The sequence below is a fragment of the Alosa pseudoharengus genome, unplaced genomic scaffold (genome assembly GCF_046254945.1).
Source record: "Alosa pseudoharengus isolate Yale_2024_CS ecotype anadromous, Long Island Sound unplaced genomic scaffold, YU_APseudo_1.1 YU_APseudo_1.1_scf_13, whole genome shotgun sequence".
Classification (NCBI taxonomy): Eukaryota; Metazoa; Chordata; class Actinopteri; order Clupeiformes; family Clupeidae; genus Alosa; species Alosa pseudoharengus.
In genome coordinates this window covers 39,334,713-39,352,212 of record NW_027468598.1, presented here as the reverse complement: position 1 = coordinate 39,352,212, position 17,500 = coordinate 39,334,713, and the positions used below count along the sequence as shown (strand labels likewise).

The window sequence follows — 17,500 nt, the reverse complement described above, 5'->3', positions numbered from 1 at the left end:
TCCTACACCACTTGTCATCTGTTCCTACCTTGTGAAGTGTGTACAGGTGTCTTTAGAACTACTGTCATGAAAGATCATTAAAGTGCAATTAAACCAGCAGAGCTGCCACGCCTCGTGTGTGTGTGTGTGTGTGTGTGTGTGTGTGTGTGTGTGTGTGTGCGCCTCGTGTGTGTGTGTGTGCCTCGTGTGTGTGTGTGTGTGTGTGTGTGTGTGTGTGTGTGTGTGCGCGTGTGCCTCGTGCGTGTGTGTGTGTGTGTGGGGGGGGGGATGCTGCCACACCTGTTACAATTGACAACACACACACACAGAGGCTAAATGCGTGTGCACACACACACACAGGCCATATACACACACACACAGAGGCCAAATACACACACAGGCCATATACACACACACACAGGCCAAATACACACACACAGAGGCCAAATACACACACAGGCCAAATACACACACACACACAGGCCAAATACACACACACACAGGCCAAATACACACACACACACACACACTGAGGCCAAATACCTTCACATTAGACCTGCTGTGGTCTCTCAAATCATTCCTTTGGAATTGAAATGTGGAACATGAAAATTATACTCCACCTCATTTTTACGCACACACACACACACACTCCTACACGCCTTATTGTACACACACACACACTCCTATACACCTTATTGTACACACGCACACTCTCCTGCACGCCTTATTGTACACACACACACACACAGGCCTACACGCCTTATTGTGTACACACACACACTCCTGCACGCCTTATTGTACACACACACACTCCTACACGCCTTATTGTACACACACACACTCCTGCACGCCTTATTGTACACACACACACTCCTACACACCTTATTGTACACACACACACACACTCCTACACGCCTTATTGTACACACACACACTCCTACACACTTTATTGTACACACACACACACACACACTCCTATACACCTTATTGTACACACACACACTCCTACACACCTTATTGTACACACACACACTCCTACACACCTTATTGTACACACACACACACTTCTGCACGCCTTATTGTACACACACACACTCCTACACGCCTCCGTAAACAACAACACACCAACAATAATAACAATCTTACTATCAAATGACTATTCCTCAGACATATATCTTTAATAATAACAATAATATTAATAACAATAACAACAATAGTGAAGCCATCAATGTAAACAAGTCACAGTAATAATACACTATGTGTGTGTGTGCATTAGGTGTTACTTCAATGAGTGTGTGTGTGTGTATGTGTGTGCAGTAATAATACACTATCTAAAAGACTCCATGTTTGTTCTTAGTGCAACAAGTGCTGATCCCATCTGCACAGTAATGCTTCCTGTTATTCCAGCAGCTTCCATGTCCCATGTGCTCCAGACAGTAATACACACACACACACACACACACACACACACACCGAAGTAACTGACCTAATGCATACACTCATACACACAAACTAGGGAAAGTAAGGCCTAATGCACATACACATACTCATTGAGGACCTAATGCGCGCATGACACACACACACACACTCACTCATCGGGGACCTAATGCCAAACACACACGCACACTCTTCGAGGACCTGATGCGCACACACACACGTTGAAGTAGGACCTAATGCACACACACACTCACTCAGCAAATTAAGGCCTAATGAATGTGTGTACACACACACATAGCAAAGTAAGACCTAATGCACACATACACATACACACTCTTCAAAGTCAGTGCTGCAAACAAACACACAGACACAGTTGTCCAAGTCAATCCTGCACATGTAACTGTATTGTGTCCGTTTGACCGACTGCACAGCTGAGCCTGAAGCTCTACCAAAAGGAGCTAAAACCCATGGATGCTAGCTTTTACTCCAGGGTGCTAGCTTTTACTCCAGGGTGCTAGCATCTAATAGCATCTCTTACTACAGGGTGCTAGCATCTCTTACTACGGTGTGCTAGTATCTCATAGCATCTCTTACTACAGGGTGCTAGCTTTTACTCCAGGGTGGGGGTCATCTCTATGTTCCCCGGGTACTAGCATCTCTTACTACAGTGTGCTAGCATCTCTTACTACAGTGTGCTAGCATCTCATAGCATCTCTTACTACAGGGTGCTAGCATCTCTTAGCATCTCTTACTACAGTGTCCTAGCATCTCTTAGCATCTCTTACTACAGGGTGCTAGCATCTCATAGCATCTCTTACCTGCCCATACTAACAAAGGAGCTAAACCCATGGGTGCTAGTATCTCTTAAGGCATCGGGAGGAATGTTTACTGTCACACATACACAGAGACATACACACTCACCTAAGTAGGTCCTAATGTACACACACACACACACACACACACACACACACACACACTTGCACATACACACACACCTCTACCATGGCCTCCACATGTCTTGAGCTAATGGTGCAGGTTGGAAGGCGTCTGAATCCTCTTCCTCTGAGCCGCTCTCCTCCTCTTCCTCTTCCTCACCAGAGCCAGCAGGGGGCGCCATCACCATGCCCGTCAGCTGTTGCGCTGGCATCGCACTGCTGAGAGTGTCTGCGAGCACATCGGTCAGTGTGTCGCTGAGTGTGTCTGTGAGTGTGTCTGTGAGTGTGTCTGTGAGTGTGTCGTTGAGTGTGTCGTTGAGTGTGTCGTTGAGTGTGTCGAGTGTGTGCTCGAGTCCTTCCCGGTGCAGCGGCATGCACTCCAGCAGGTGGCTGAGCAGCTCGGCGGCTAGCGAGGCGTCCAGCCCGGGGCAGGAGGACAGGAAGCTGTGCACCTCGTGCATGCACTGGATGTACCCGGCGGCGTAGCGCTCGCCCGTCTGACCACCCTCTGGGGAACAGGAGGAGGAGAGGTCAGGCACGCACACACACACATATATACACACACACACACCCTCTGGGGAACAGGAGGAGGAGAGGTCAGGCACACACACACACACACACACACACACACACATATATACACACACACACAGCCCCTCTGGGGAACAGGAGGAGGAGAGGTCAGGCACGCACGCACACACATATATATACACACACACATATATATACACACACACACACACATATATACACACACACATATACACACACACACACACACACACATATACATTCACACACACACATATACATTCACACACACTACACACACACACACACACACACACTTCTGCTACGTGGGTCTGTGTGTGTGTGTCACCTTGAGTGCGACTCTGGAGAATCTGTTCCACCTGTTTCACCGTCATCTCTAGAACCTCTGCGTTCTCCATCTTCGCTGATAACTGTGGAAACAAGTTAAAGCAAGTTTATTCACAAACAAGTTAAGGTAAGTTTATTCACAAACAAGTTAAGGTAAGTTTATTCACAAACAAGTTAAGGTAAGTTTATTCACAAACAAGTTAAGGCAAGTTTATTCACAAACAAGTTAAAGTAAGTTTATTGATAAACAAGTTTATTGATAAACAAGTTAAAGGAGAACTCTGGCTAATTTTAACACGGAGCTCAGTTGATCAGGAGCTCAGTTGATAATGTTCAAGGAGCTCAGTTGATAATGTTCAAGGAGCTCAGTTGATCAGGAGCTCAGTTGATCATGTTCAAGGAGCTCAGTTGATCAGGAGCTCAGTTGATCATGTTCAAGGAGCTCAGTTGATCAGGAGCTCAGTTGATCATGTTCAAGGAGCTCAGTTGATAATGTTCACGCAATACTAGCAGTTGGAAAAAACATGAAAAAAATGGGTGCTGTCTGAACTCTCAAACTTGCTACGTTCAGATCAAAGCCAACTTCAGACCACAGTCAGTCAGTCAGTCAATCTTACACACTGAGATTAATTCAAAACGCTATACCGCACAAACACAACATAGTCTTGCATACTGAGATCAATTCAAAACACTACCGCACAAATACAACATAGTCCTATTATACACTGCTGAGATCAATTCAAAATGCTATACCACACAAATACAACATATTTTTACATACTAAGATCAATTCAAAACACTACCGCACAAATACAACATAGTCTTACTGAGATCAATTCAAAACACTACCGCACAAATATAACAGTCTTACTGAGATCAATTAAAAACACTACCGCACAAACACAACATAGTCTTGCATACTGAGATCAATTCAAAACACTACCGCACAAATACAACGTAGTCCTATTATACACTGCTGAGGTCAATTCAAAACACTACCGCATAAATACAACATAGTCTTACATACTGAGGTCAATTGAAAACACTACCGCACAAACCTTCTACAGTGAATATACGTTGCTATGGCTGCTGTTGGGTGAATATACGTTGCTTATGGCTGCTGTTGGGTGAATATACGTTGCTTACGGCTGCTGTTGGGTGAATATACGTTGCTATGGCTGCTGTTGGGTGAATATACGTTGCTTATGGCTGCTGTCGGGTGGAAACCTTGTGTGTCCAAATCCGTTCGTTTTCAGGAAAATGGAAAAAAAATTGTATTGTGAAAATATTTCAACATTGTGTCAAAGAAAAAAAACAACAACAAATATAGTTATGAGGTTTCCACCCGACAGCAGTGTTATGTTGCTTCCACACAACCACCCCTTTGCATGATGAACAATGTACACAAGACAAGAAATGGCTACACATTTACAAGTTCTAGAATTGTACTGTAGTTGCATAACTATACTGTTAAAATCTCTATCACTGAAGTTCAATGGAAAAGCTTTACTATAAATGTAAGAGAAGAATGTGGAGAACAGTGACCAATATGTCCATGTATTTACCAGTAGCCTATACAACAGTGAGTTGTTGATGACAGTGTCCATGCATAAAGACAGGTCAAATATGTCCATGTTTACCAGTAGCCTACACAACAATGAAAAAGTGTTCAAGACAGGTCTTTGGGGATTTGAAACTTCCCAGAAGTAGAGTGCTGCAGGGCTCTTTTATCAGGCCAGGGAAATGCACCTGTCCCTTGGTAGATGGTGTCATGGTTTCCTGGAAAGGTGTGATGGTTTTGCTGGTGTTTTGATTTTGATTGTGTAGCTCATAAGCCTAATTGTGTTTAATCATGGAAAACAGTAAATGGAGATAAGTGTGTGGATGCTTTTTCACCAGTCACTCGTTTTAAATAATGGTAATTAAAATAATAATAAACCCCAAAGACCTCTCTTTAAGATTTTTTTTCATGGTTTTATATAATATTATTTTACTTCATTCCATTATACAGTATGCCTACATTTACTTTTTCAGCTATTTTTTTCTACAGGAGTTACACCATTTGAAAATGTATAGGCCTACATTTGCGTGCCTTCTATATGACGTTCCTCAGGTTGTTGTGGAGGCATACGTCGTCACAGTACAGGTTTTAGTGTTTTGAATTGACCTCAATACTGTGTAGCCTACCACATGTACCATGCTGTGTTTTGTGTGATGTCTGAAAGCGTTTTTCTTTTTAGATTACATGGTTCTGAGTAGAGCTTGCTTTCGGCCTGAAAGTTTGAAGTTCGGGGAGATCCGTGTGCAGTAGCCTAATGGATTTGTGTGGACGTTTATCAAATGTAGCGTAGAGCATAATGTGTGTTAGACAGGGGCGCCTTAATACCACCCGAGGCCCCTGGGCTATATGCGATCTGACCCGACACATAGCGTGCGCTTTTGGTTAATAACATGCAGTGTAGCCTATCATTATTCAGCCTATGTAAAACCTTTACATAAACAGGAACAGAAAGCCCTCGAATCACGTCTGCCTACCCATGACATCGCTTATCAAAAAGGCTAGCCTACTGCACGAAAAAAAGCGTTGAACTTTTACACTTGTTGAACACTGGCTGTAAGCTAAATTAAAAGATGTGTACACATATGGACGTTAAAAAGCTTTTCAAAAGTGCATGTGTTTGTCGTGTCGGGGGTTCCCCAGGAGTTTTTTTGAAATTCTGTCTACTTAACACACCAGTTTAACGCAGTTTGGGAGGGACAGAAATACTTTTAGCCTACAGAACAAGCTGGCTCATGTGACGTGAACGTGGCTACCTTATGCATTATCACTACACTACATGGAGACATATCTCACGTTAACAATGGAGAAAACATAACATAGACTATAATATGTGCGAATGGGTTAGCACAAACTTAGCTGTTGGTGAACGGAAATGCAGATCACTAATTCATTTATTTGCGCCACAGCCCATGTTCTGCGTCCACTCCAATGAGACAAGTTAAATACATGTTTTAAAAGCCGTTTCATTTCCAGGCTATTTGTTACGATATTTACCTGCTATGCCTTCTGTTTTCATGGACAGTTACAGGAATCCACGTCATTCGTTTATCGTTGCTTCAATCCTACCCACGTTATCTCCAGAGTTTGTATGATAAGCTTGTCAGTCAGTTTCAGCCTCTCCTCTAGCTCCTCTACACCCGTTGGGATTTATTACGTTTTGTTACATTTTGTTACACTTTAGAATTGGAGAAGACAAAGGGGGCCTCTGCATGGATGTAATTGTAGAGCAGTACGATGTGCTCAATTATTTAGGCTAGCTCCAGAGTAGGCTAATGACGCCACGAATACGGACACGCCGTTTATTATTATTGATTATCATTATTATTATTAGGAGGCCCCTCATTGGTCGAGGCCCCTGGGCTGAAGCCCAGGTAAGCCCCTGCATTAAGGCGCCAGTGGTGTTAGAGGCCAAACTGCAGCAACTCTTGTTCCATAGCGCGGTGACTCACCTCGCTGTCCGTGAGCAGCATCCGAAGCTCCTGCAAACTCTCGTTGATGCGCGCGCGTCTTCTTTTCTCCACAAGTGGCTTCCGAGTCTGAAAGTTAAACCGAAAAAGACCTCAAGACAACTTCGAGTGACAGTAAAATTCACTTGCATGTTATAAACGTTACATTACCTTTCTGTCGTGTTTGATGCCGTAGCCGCCATCCTCCGCGATAGGGGCACGGGCCGAGGGTCCCATAGCCGCGTATGGCTCGCGCCAGTCCGTTCCTCTGCTGGCTTCGAAAGAAAGCGAGAGGGAGTGTGTGTGCGCGTGTGACTGGCTGTGTGTGCAGCTTGTGTGTGAATAGTGGGTTGTGTGCAGCTGTCTCGCTCAGGGCACGGGAGGGCTTTACCTCATTAGCATTTGAATCCCGTCTCGGCGTACACTGGCGCGGGCGCAAACACAGTAGGCTACTTGGCCACCACTCCTGTCAGCCAATCACGGCTCACTCCATTGTCCGCGCGACAACCTCAGCTTGGATTGTCCACACAACTACTACTAGCGAGAGAGAGTGAGTGTGTGTGTGTGTGTGAGTGTGTAACACGATGCCGACATTTGCCAGCTGCAGCTGAATGCGCCTCGAGATGAAGGTCTCCCTCGAGACAGCGACAGGTGTCCGGCAGGCTGCAGGCCGTCTGTACCGGCGCGCGCACGCAGTCGCACACACGGGCCAACTGTCTCTCAAATACTGCTACCAGGCTTATGAACTAAAAAAATCATCAAGGCTACCAACTATAAACACTAGCTGCTTTCCCACTTTCAAAACTTTTAGAGCCAAATGTAATGTAAGAGTAAAAAAAAATCTATAAGCAAATTCCTTCATATATCATCATCGGTTGCGCTATATTCTCATTTGAAAAGCACTGGCATTTAGGAACGTCAACTCAACTCAAACCCAACAAGCTGGAAACACTACAAGGCCTAATTTGATTGACGGGCAAAGTCTGAAAACTTTGCCAAATTAATCTGCTAACTGAACACCACGGGAAAGAGCTTTTCTTCATTATTGTTAAATAGTTTCAGTCAGGAGTGGACGGGTGTGTCCTGCAGGTGTGTCCGGTGTCTCGCTGTGTGACAGGAGGACATGCCACACACAGATCAGCGCACAAGATGAAGAACAATATCAGACCACTCTCTCTCTCTCTCTTTCTCTTTCTCTCTGTGTGTGTTCAGATCTATGAGTAGAGGTTTTGGAGAATGTGGAGCCACACGACTGACAGGCGCGCACCCAAGCGTGGGAAATTACGACTCACAAAAGCAGCATTGATCCAGACTTAATGAGTGTGTGCATGCGTGCAGCGTGCGTGTGTAGCCTACATGTGAACGACGCGGAAGTGTGTGTGTGAGAGAGAGAGAGACAGAGAGAAAGAGGCGGGGGTCTAAGAGCACCGAGGTCAAAAACGGCAGGTGCGCACTGACCTAGGATCTCATGTGTGCAGACGGCATGGCGACTGCAGATGTCGAGTGCGTGTGTGTGTGTGTGTGTGTGGGGGGGGGGGGGGGTGAATGTGTCCGAAAAGTAAATTGTTCAACAGTTTGGAGATATGCATGTCTCTCTCGCTTGCACATTGTCGAACGACTTCCAATTAGCAGACCGCAAGACACACTGACCTAAACTAAGGCATGACTTATGTACAGTCGCAGGATACATTCACAACCCCACCGCAAATCGCGATCTCTGTGATATTTGATTTGTGGTTAAAAGGCGGTGGTCATCTCATTCATTGGCAGTGAGACCCCTGTTGCCCCGTATTGCGCCTGAGGGGGGCGACAGAGTGCAGGCAGCCCAAGCAGCCGGTGTGAGGCAGAGAGGTAGCAACCACCCACTACCAAGCCAACGCACTGAGGATACGGCGAGAAACCACTCACTGCTCGAGAGAGGGGCGTGAAACCAAAAACAGGAGATCATCATCATCATCGCGTGCACGGTTTACATTGACATACCCACTAAAGATTTCCACAAGACACCGTTTGAAGGTTTGTGACGTCTATGCTAATCTGACGGTCAAGATTGTTAGCTGGAGGATGGTGTTAGCTAGGATGGCTGGCTAGCTGCACACTCGGCTGCTGCGCTGTCATAGCCCGTAGAAAGAGTTGTAAAGGCCCGATAGTAGCATGCAGACTTTGGATGCATAAATAAATTGACTCTGTCAGTAAATTATACCTTGCAAAGCGGTGTCAATGAAACCCTAACGTCAGCTTGCTAGCGCGCGAATCAAAACAACGTTGGCTAACTCGCTCGGGCTTTTGGGCATCAGCTGCCAGCGTTGGGAATCTGGCGAGTCGCCTAATCAGCGCGGATGAAGCCTGAACAACACACCGCTTCACGTCGCCTGCATAAGCCAGTCTCGTCACCGCGGAGGGTCTGCGCATATCTGTTGGGGTTTAAAGCGAAACTGGGGACAGTCTCGCATCTGCCAGCCCGGTGGAGTGCACGCCCCCCCCCTCGAAGGGGCCGATACTCGCAGACAGCAAAGCGCTGATTGGAACCCGAAACGTGTGTGTGTGTGTCATTGATATGTGTGGGTGCAGAGTGACAGAGACCTTTAGCTGACAGTACAGTGCCGAGGTACCGTCTTGCCCGCAGGAAGTGGTTTAACTGTAGAGTTGGGGCTAAAGTGTATTACTCCCTTGTTCGCTCGAGGAGGACTGATCCTGCCGGTACCGGCAGCGCCTGAGTGATGCTCGCTCAGTTGCAGGTAACACAACACTGTCGCGTGGAGACTTAACGGTACTGGATATCACTGCTGCGTAGCCTGGCCGCAGTCAGACTGTCCGCAGATAGAGTGTTTCATGCGCGCTGCGGCCAGGCCAGGGATGTCACTGCCGCGGGGAGCGCGCTGCGTGCCGCCATTGGTGCTGAAGAGGGTCGATGCGGTCGGTAGGCGCGTGCAGCCGAACTGGAGATTAAGTGTGTTAAGCTCCTCCTCCTGTCCTGTCTGCCGTGCTCGCGAGCTCAGGTCATTCAGAGGAAGTCTGGGCCAACTGGTGTGTACACACAAAGACCACACATTTGTCCACACACCACGGATCTCTCAAGTTCGCCTACAAAAAGCTGTTCTAACAACGCATTTACAGAATGAAATACCACTGGCAGCACAAATATGTAAACACAATGTCATGATACTTATTTGGTATCTGAACGCGCACAATAGACCTCGGAAGTTCGCCTACAAAATAGCTGCCATCTTTGAGGTCCGCTATCTTGCGATTTTTCCAATGGGAAATTAACATGGGGGTTTTGAATTATCGCATCTGTTAAACTCTCGCGGGGACGAAGAAGTCTGAAATGCAGACGTTTGCTTAACACACTTTTGCCCTCTGCCTTCGAGTGGGTACTGTGATCTTCGGTATGTTAAGACGACTTAGATTTTTGCTGCCCCAGAGCTAATTTAAAATGCAACTGGCCATAGGTAATTAGCTTTAATTAACATCCGGATCTCCTTATATGGGCAAAGATGGCAGCTTTAGTTATTTTTTTTTTGTAGGCGAACTTCTGTGGTGTGTGTGTGTGTGTGTTGGGGGGTACAAACAACATGGAGAAGCCTAGTTAGTGCTGGTATGTAGCCACCTGGTCCAGATGATCAATCTTGTCACGTGTGTGTGTGCGCGTGTGTGTGTGTGTGTGTGTGTGTCTGTGTCTGTCTGTTTCAGGTGGGCGGTGTGCTCCGTGGTGACTGTTGCCGTGGTGACTGTTGCCATGCCGTTCCCCTTTGGGAAGTCCCACAAGTCTCCAGCAGACATCGTGCGGAACCTGAAGGAGAGCATGAGTGTGTTAGAGAAGCACCCACCACCGGACAAGAAGGCAGAGAAGGTGTGTGTGTGTGTGTGTGTGTGTGCGTGTGTGTGTGCAGGCGTCGGAGGAGGTGAGTAAGTCGTTGGTGGCGATGAAGGAGGTGCTGTACGGGACTAACGTGTGTGTATGTGTGTGTGTGTGTGTGTGTGTGTGTGTGTGTGTGCAGGCGTCGGAGGAGGTGAGTAAGTCGTTGGTGGCGATGAAGGAGGTGCTGTACGGGACTAACGTGTGTGTATGTGTGTGTGTGTGTGTGTGCAGGCGTCGGAGGAGGTGAGTAAGTCGTTGGTGGCGATGAAGGAGGTGCTGTACGGGACGGCGGAGAAGGAGGTGCAGACGGAGGGGGTGGCGCAGCTCTCCCAGGAGCTCTACAACAGCGGCCTCCTCTACACCCTCATCGCAGACCTGCAGCTCATCGACTTTGAGGTGTGTGTGTGTGTGTAAAATTTGTTGTGTGTGCCCTGCAGTTGTTTGTGTATTTAATAAGGGTGTCACGATTTCGATTTTATATCGAAATCGATCGAAATTACATCTCAATCTCGAACTTCGAACTTAAAAGTAGAATCAACGATGCAGCCACACCCCCAATGTCACGTCCAGCATGTATGCCAAGACGCACAAACACTAGCCTGGGTGTTCCCATGCTGCCTTGCGCGCGATTTGATTCACGCTGCTAAGGCAGCCTGGAGACCATGGAGCAAATTTTCGCCTGAGATAGGGGACCAATCACAGAACAAGGGGGAAAGCAAGACGATGATGAGCTATGCACAAATGCATTTGATAGACATCCGTGGCACCCAATAAACGGATCTGGGCATTTTTTTTCAAATACGAGAAAATTAACGTTTGGTTCCCAGACCACGTCTCATTGAGAAGTGGTGGCGATATCCAGGCTATTTATTGGGTGCCACGGATGTCTATCAAATGCGTCTGTGCATAGCTCATCATCGGCTTGCTTTCCCCCTTGTTCTGTAATTGGTCCCCTATCTCAGGCGAAAATTTGCTCCATGGTCTCCAGGCTGCCTTAGCAGCGTGAATCAAATCGCGCGCAAGGCAGCATGGGAACACCCAGGCTACACAAACACACACGCACGTGCTAAACTGCAGCGTCAGCACTCCTCTAATTTTAGGGCCTGCAGCCAGTTAAAATATACACATCAACCTACCAAAATTAAAGCCCCTCTTGCTACTCTGAAATCACCGGTGTGGAAGTATTCATTCATTCACGTCAATTAAAGCTAACTTACCCTACTCAACTTAGCAAGTGAAAAGGTGATCTAGTTACAGTCCAAAGTTACTTTAAGGCTTAAAATGCACATTGATAAGTACATATTCCATGATCACTAACCTTGGGTCTCTTCAGAGTGTGCTGAAAATGATCATTCTGTGTTGTTTCATTTCACTATGTTCACGTCTCTGTTTTAGCCTAATGTTAGTTCTGTTTACATTACAACCTCGCGGTTGGAACGGTTTCAAAATAAAAGCCCCCCGAAACCCCGAAAAAAAAGATTGAAAATCGAATCGAATCGTGACTTTAAAATAGAAAATTACATCGAATCGAGGATTTGGAGAATCCTGACACCCCTAGTATTTAATGTATCTGATGTTGTGATTCCTGCTGTGTTTGTGTTGTTTTTTGGTGTTAATGTTGTTGTTGTGTTTGTGTTGTTGTTATGTGATAGTGTTGTTGTGTTTGTGTTGTTGTGTTTGTGTTGTTGTTATGTGATAGTGTTGTTGTGTTTGTGTTGTTGTGTTTGTGTTTGTGTTGTTGTGTTTGTGTTGTTGTGTTTGTGTTGTTGTGTTTGTGTTGTTGTTATGTGATAGTGTTGTTGTGTTTGTGTTGTTGTGTTTGTGTTGTTGTGTTTGTGTTGTTGTTATGTGATAGTGTTGTTGTGTTTGTGTTGTTGTTATGTGATAGTGTTGTTGTGTTTGTGTTGTTGTGTTTGTGTTGTTGTGTTTGTGTTGTTGTGTTTGTGTTGTTGTTTGGTGATTGTGTTGTTGTGTTTGTGTTGTTGTGTTTGTGTTGTTGTGTTTGTGTTGTTGTTTGGTGTTTGTGTTGTTGTGTTTGTGTTGTTGTTTGGGAAAGTGTTTTGTCTCTTTCCTGCGTGTGCTGATCCTAGAGACCCAAGAGGTGCTTACTGAACTAACCTGTGTGTGTGCGTATGCATGTGTGTGTGTGTGTGTGTGTGTGTGTGTGTGTGTGTGTGTGTGTGTGTGTGTGTGTGTGTGCGTGCGTGTGCATGTGTGTGTGTAGGGGAAGAAGGATGTGGCTCAGATCTTCAACAACATCTTGAGGAGGCAGATCGGCACTCGCACTCCTACTGTAGAGTACCTGTGCACCCAGCAGAACATCCTCTTCATGCTGCTGAAAGGGTGAGACACACACACACACACACACACACATATGCACACACACTCATTCACTCACACACATGTACGCACACGCTCGCACGCACACACATGCGTAGCTAAACATATTTGTTGCACGTGCTACAAAAAATCACTCGCTCACTCGCTCGCACACACTCTCTCTAGGACAAGCACACACATACACACACACACACATACACACACCAGTGTTGTAGTACTCGAGTCCGAGTCATTAGCTAAATTTAGAGACTCTTGACTTGCACTTGAGCACTGAATGACTCGAACTTGGACTCGGACTCGTGCATTTGCACTCACGATGACTCTACTTTTTTTTGTAATATATCATAAGGCTATAATTGTAGTATGTCATTAGGCTATAATTGATTATATATATTATATTGCTATATGATTTTAATATCTAAATTATTTGTAATACTAATTTTAGTGCAAGGGAATGTTAGGCTACTGCTTTGTGTCATACATCGCAAGTCACGTCATGTTCACATGCAAAGCAAACTAACGTTAACTTTAACACCAAAATGCCTGGAGACATGGCCACCGCCATTTCAATGTAGTGTTGCCAGGCAATATTAGTTCTCATACATGACATGACATGACATGCTGCTGGATAGCTGATAGTGCTGGGCGGTATGACCAAAAATGTATATCACGGTATTTTTCAAAATTCTTACGGTTTCACGGTATATGACGGTATTTTTTTACCATGCATAATCAGATGTTCACAGCATTTTCTACAGGTTGAGGGAGGAATTGCTGCAGTACATTGACTAAGGATGGTCTATTTTACTGTCATGATGTAGAATAACTCCACAATAGTGGTAATGCAGTTTTTCATGGCCCCAGAAAATGATGCTGTTTACAAAGAGCCACTCATGATTCTAATGAAGAATCTAATCAGAATGCAACAATTGCAGTCAAAATACAGAACTTTTACTGTGCAAATTTCACAAACATCTTGTATAAAACCAATACAAAAAGTAGTGCAACTTGCAATAATTATACTTTTTTGAAAACGATACAATTTAAAATAAAACCTCTGTTAATATGCTTACTCTGTCAAATAGGCCTATAAGAAATGTATTGTTATTGTGTGGTTTACATGACGTTAGTGGTAGGCTAACGTTAACTTCATGTGGATGTGGATGTCTTGTTAGCCTGCCATGAGCTTCGGTTCGGTTCGGTTCGCTAAGCAAAACATTAACAAAAAAGTTTGTTTTGGTGCACTGATGACAGTCAGGATAATTTCTAACTAGCCAGCTAGTATTGCTCAGTGCATGTCTATAACACGCTTTACTTGCTACCTGGATAATTTCAGCGAATATTCTTCAGGTGAGATGAATGATAAGATCATTAAACTTCACTGTGTTCGGTGGGTTGCTAACTAACGACATCACCTACTAGCCAGCTAGTTACAGCTGTTGAACAATCTCAATAGAATTTTCGTGACGGTAAATCCTTTTCAATGCAGTATCCCTTAACATTTTTCCTTAACTAAAGAAACAATTTAAGGTATTATTCTGTGCAACACCCTTAAATAAACCCCTTACCTAAGGAGAAATTAAGCTTTAAGGGTCATACTTCAGGGGAAAAACTTAAGGTGTTTTGTGTTTACCCTAACTATGCCTCGCAGTCGCACCATGCGTGTGTGTGAAAAAAGTCCCGTCTGAAACACTGTCGCGCGGCGCAGCGTTCCAAACGTTGTGTAATCAAATACACCGGTATGGCAGTATATTAAAAATTCATATCATAACGAAAATATACACCGGTATATGGTGTGAACCGGTATACCGCCCAGCACTAATAGCTGATCATCGTGACTTGGTGAACAGTGTTTTCCCTGACTGACGCGAGAAGCGAGGTTCCATTCATTCATTTTCATTCGGGGCGTGCCCTGCCGTGCTTCTGTCTGTTAATTTGCAGCAGGCTATTATCGGATCGAAAGAAATATAAACTAAACGTTTTCCCGATCAAGATATAGCATACTTCTTAATTTTGGTGTCATGAAATATAGAAGCATAACATTAAATTGCCTAGTAGAGTGTCCATGTAGAGTGTCAATGTAGGCCTACGTGTCTGCGCAAGTGAAACTGACAAACTAAACCTCTCGTGGGTAGGCCAGAAACAACTATATTTAAAACCACGAATGAAGTGGATTACTGTTGCTGTTCAAACGAGCGATTTGATAGCCTAATCCACTGCACAAAAAAAGGAAATAGCAACTTGTTCTAAAACGTCACGGAAAAATAAAAACAAGTGGGAGCAGAAAACAATCTGGCATAACACATTCATAGCAGCTGTCATAAACCGCACATAAAGCATTCATGACTGTTTCATGAGACATGACTCAACATTCATACCAAACCTTTCATGAATGTGGAAGACAGAACGACGACAACTTGTCAAAATAAAAGTCCAATATCTTATTTGTGTAACCTGGATACCATTAATTTAATCTCTCCAGCCTTTGTAAATATTTCAATATTTCATTTAAAAATATTTAAGTCTACATCGAATGTCACTTTACTATACAAGTTGTGAAGTATCCGTAATCACTGAGTTTAACACTGGGAGGTAAACTAGCCTACATTCAGCTGACCCGTATTTGTGTAACCTGGAACGGTTGGACATTCCCAGTAGCAAAAGATGAGAAATCATCTGCAAAGGTTACATCATAAAACAAATACATTTTTATGAAGCAAAAATTATTTGCTTGACCATGTTCTGTCTTTTTGGCACTGGAGTAGCCCATTGACTCAGATGTGACGTGATCAGGTAAGAGGTTTGGACCAAAAACGGCAATGCTGCTTTGCGACTTTGGACTTTTATTTACTTTTTACATTCAGCAATAGGCTGTTTTGCATCCATTACAAACAAACATGCAATGTGAAAGTCTGGGATTGGGGACAGCACTTAGTATACCTAGTCTAGTGCATAAGCATGAAGTTGAACCTTTAGATGAAAAACACTCTTTAATAATAGGCCTACAATAAATAAATAAACTTTAAAGTCGACATGTCGAGTTTAATCTCGTCAAGGCAAAAGATATTTTTTTCTTCATGTGTGTCCCTAATACTCCGTCGTAGTATGGCGATGGCAGCTTAAAAAAACATTTATTTCACTCATCTCGCTGAAATGAACGTAGAATGTGGCCTGTTGCGCAAAAAAATTAATTAGGCAGATGATCTGCATCTCCGTTAACCGAAAGCTAGTTTTCATCTCCATTGTTGACGTAAAATATGTCTCCATAGTGTCAGTGAAGTGATAACATTATGCAGTTGCAGGTAGCCAGTGTTAATTCACGTCACGGGAGTCAGAAAGAAGCTACCAAGACGGGCCCTGCTCTGTTTCTGTCCCTCCCAAACTGCGCTAAAATTGTGTAGGGTATTTAACAGCCAGAATTTTAAAAGAATGCCCGGGGGAGAAAAAATGCCCTTTTGTGATCCACACCAGGCACGGTGCTATGGGTGGGGCCTGGTTGGGTCTAGGCCCGCCCACTTTTCAACAGGCCCACCCAAAATTTTTCTTAAAAAAAAAATTAAAAAACTTTTAATAGCTGCAAATAATCTCATAATCTGTGCTAAAATAGTCTAAATGTTTAGTTTTCAAAACTATTTTAAAAAGCTGGTGATGTTTCTGCGCAAGTTCAGCAGTGCCAGATACATGAGGTTCTGGGTCGGATCTAGCTTGTCGGTATGGTGATCTGAAAGTGTGAAAATAATTTCCAGTAAAGGACAGTCGTTGTTTAGGTACCTTAAACGTGCATAAACGGTCTCGTTGTATCGCTGCAACCAGGAAGTGAAGGAGAGCTAAGATCCATAGCACATCTCTATGGCTTAATAATGGCTTCTGAAATGCTTTTTTTTTTTGCAGTGCAGCAAACGTTGTTGATATTGTGATCGTTGATCCGATTTGCATTAAAGGGCCTAATGGGTGTGATTGATTTTTTGAGCTCTCTTGGGGCATGTTTTTCATGACAGATGACGTTGTCAATTAACAAGTTCTGTGCCCGAGAAGGGGTAGTCGACAGCTGATTTTGCCAGGGCTTCAGCCCCGAATGTATTTTGTACAGTTGACTAACAAATATGAAACCATTATTCCGATCACGCATTGAAACTTTGAGATGAGATGGACGTATTTAACATACAAGCGGACACGGGTGAACTCACTCTTCTTCATGCAGCAGATTTAACTTGAACGTTACCTTATTATAACACATAATTTGGAACGTAGGCTACGTGCGCGCGTGAGGTTGGGCATGTCATTGTTTGCATTTGATATTTGGTATAGGCCTACGTTACAAGGAAATCATGAAGTCATCAATAACAAGGTGGTGGTGGAGTTATCCTGTTCTCGTCATTTAGATTAGCCTACAAGTTCAGGTTTGTCATCAGCCTCTAGCCTACAGTCTGGAGCTGGCCAAACAGTGGTGGCCTGCTTTGCCTAGTTGTAAAATCGAATTAGTGAGTCTTCAATGTTCCGTTCTCCCTAAGCTAAGCATAACAAACCATATAATGCATCTTGCCATTTTCAAAGCCACTCT

The 17,500-nt window shown here is 44.4% G+C and overlaps 3 protein-coding genes across 12 annotated transcripts in view; 2 read left to right on the top strand and 1 right to left on the bottom strand.

The window, feature by feature from the left end:
- pik3cb (phosphatidylinositol-4,5-bisphosphate 3-kinase, catalytic subunit beta) overlaps positions 1 to 96 on the top strand; it is a 92,763-nt gene extending 92,667 nt beyond the window's left edge. For all 10 annotated transcript variants that reach the window (XM_076283021.1, XM_076283020.1, XM_076283018.1 and 7 more), the window contains one exon: positions 1 to 96. This exon is cut by the window's left edge. The gene's annotated coding sequence lies outside the window, so the exon portion shown is untranslated.
- Positions 97 to 277: 181 nt separating this feature from the next.
- Positions 278 to 8,226, bottom strand: LOC143122181 (transcription cofactor HES-6-like). The gene is made up of 4 exons (XM_076283017.1): positions 6,909 to 8,226; positions 6,741 to 6,827; positions 3,209 to 3,313; positions 278 to 2,848 (listed from the first exon to the last, which is right to left on the bottom strand). The coding sequence occupies exons 1-4, from the start codon at positions 6,972 to 6,974 to the stop codon at positions 2,414 to 2,416; spliced, it is 693 nt and encodes a 230-aa protein (XP_076139132.1). The 5' UTR covers positions 6,975 to 8,226; the 3' UTR covers positions 278 to 2,413.
- Positions 8,227 to 8,278: 52 nt separating this feature from the next.
- The window catches only part of cab39 (calcium binding protein 39), a 28,036-nt gene continuing 18,814 nt past the window's right edge, over positions 8,279 to 17,500 (top strand). Inside the window, exons 1-4 of the mRNA XM_076283016.1 lie at positions 8,279 to 8,753; positions 10,431 to 10,590; positions 10,831 to 10,995; positions 12,824 to 12,942. Coding sequence (XP_076139131.1) covers positions 10,477 to 10,590; positions 10,831 to 10,995; positions 12,824 to 12,942 — 398 coding nt within the window. The 5' untranslated portion in view covers positions 8,279 to 8,753; positions 10,431 to 10,476. The remainder of the gene's footprint in view (positions 8,754 to 10,430; positions 10,591 to 10,830; positions 10,996 to 12,823; positions 12,943 to 17,500) is intronic.

Coding starts and splice junctions, on each gene's coding strand:
- LOC143122181 (XM_076283017.1), bottom strand. CDS start 6,974: ATGGGACCCTCGGCCCGTGCCCCTATCGCGGAGGATGGCGGCTACGGC. Junction 6,828..6,908: donor GCATCAAACACGACAGAAAG/GTAATGTAACGT, acceptor TTTAACTTTCAG/ACTCGGAAGCCACTTGTGGA. Junction 3,314..6,740: donor TGCTGCTCACGGACAGCGAG/GTGAGTCACCGC, acceptor TTGTTTCCACAG/TTATCAGCGAAGATGGAGAA.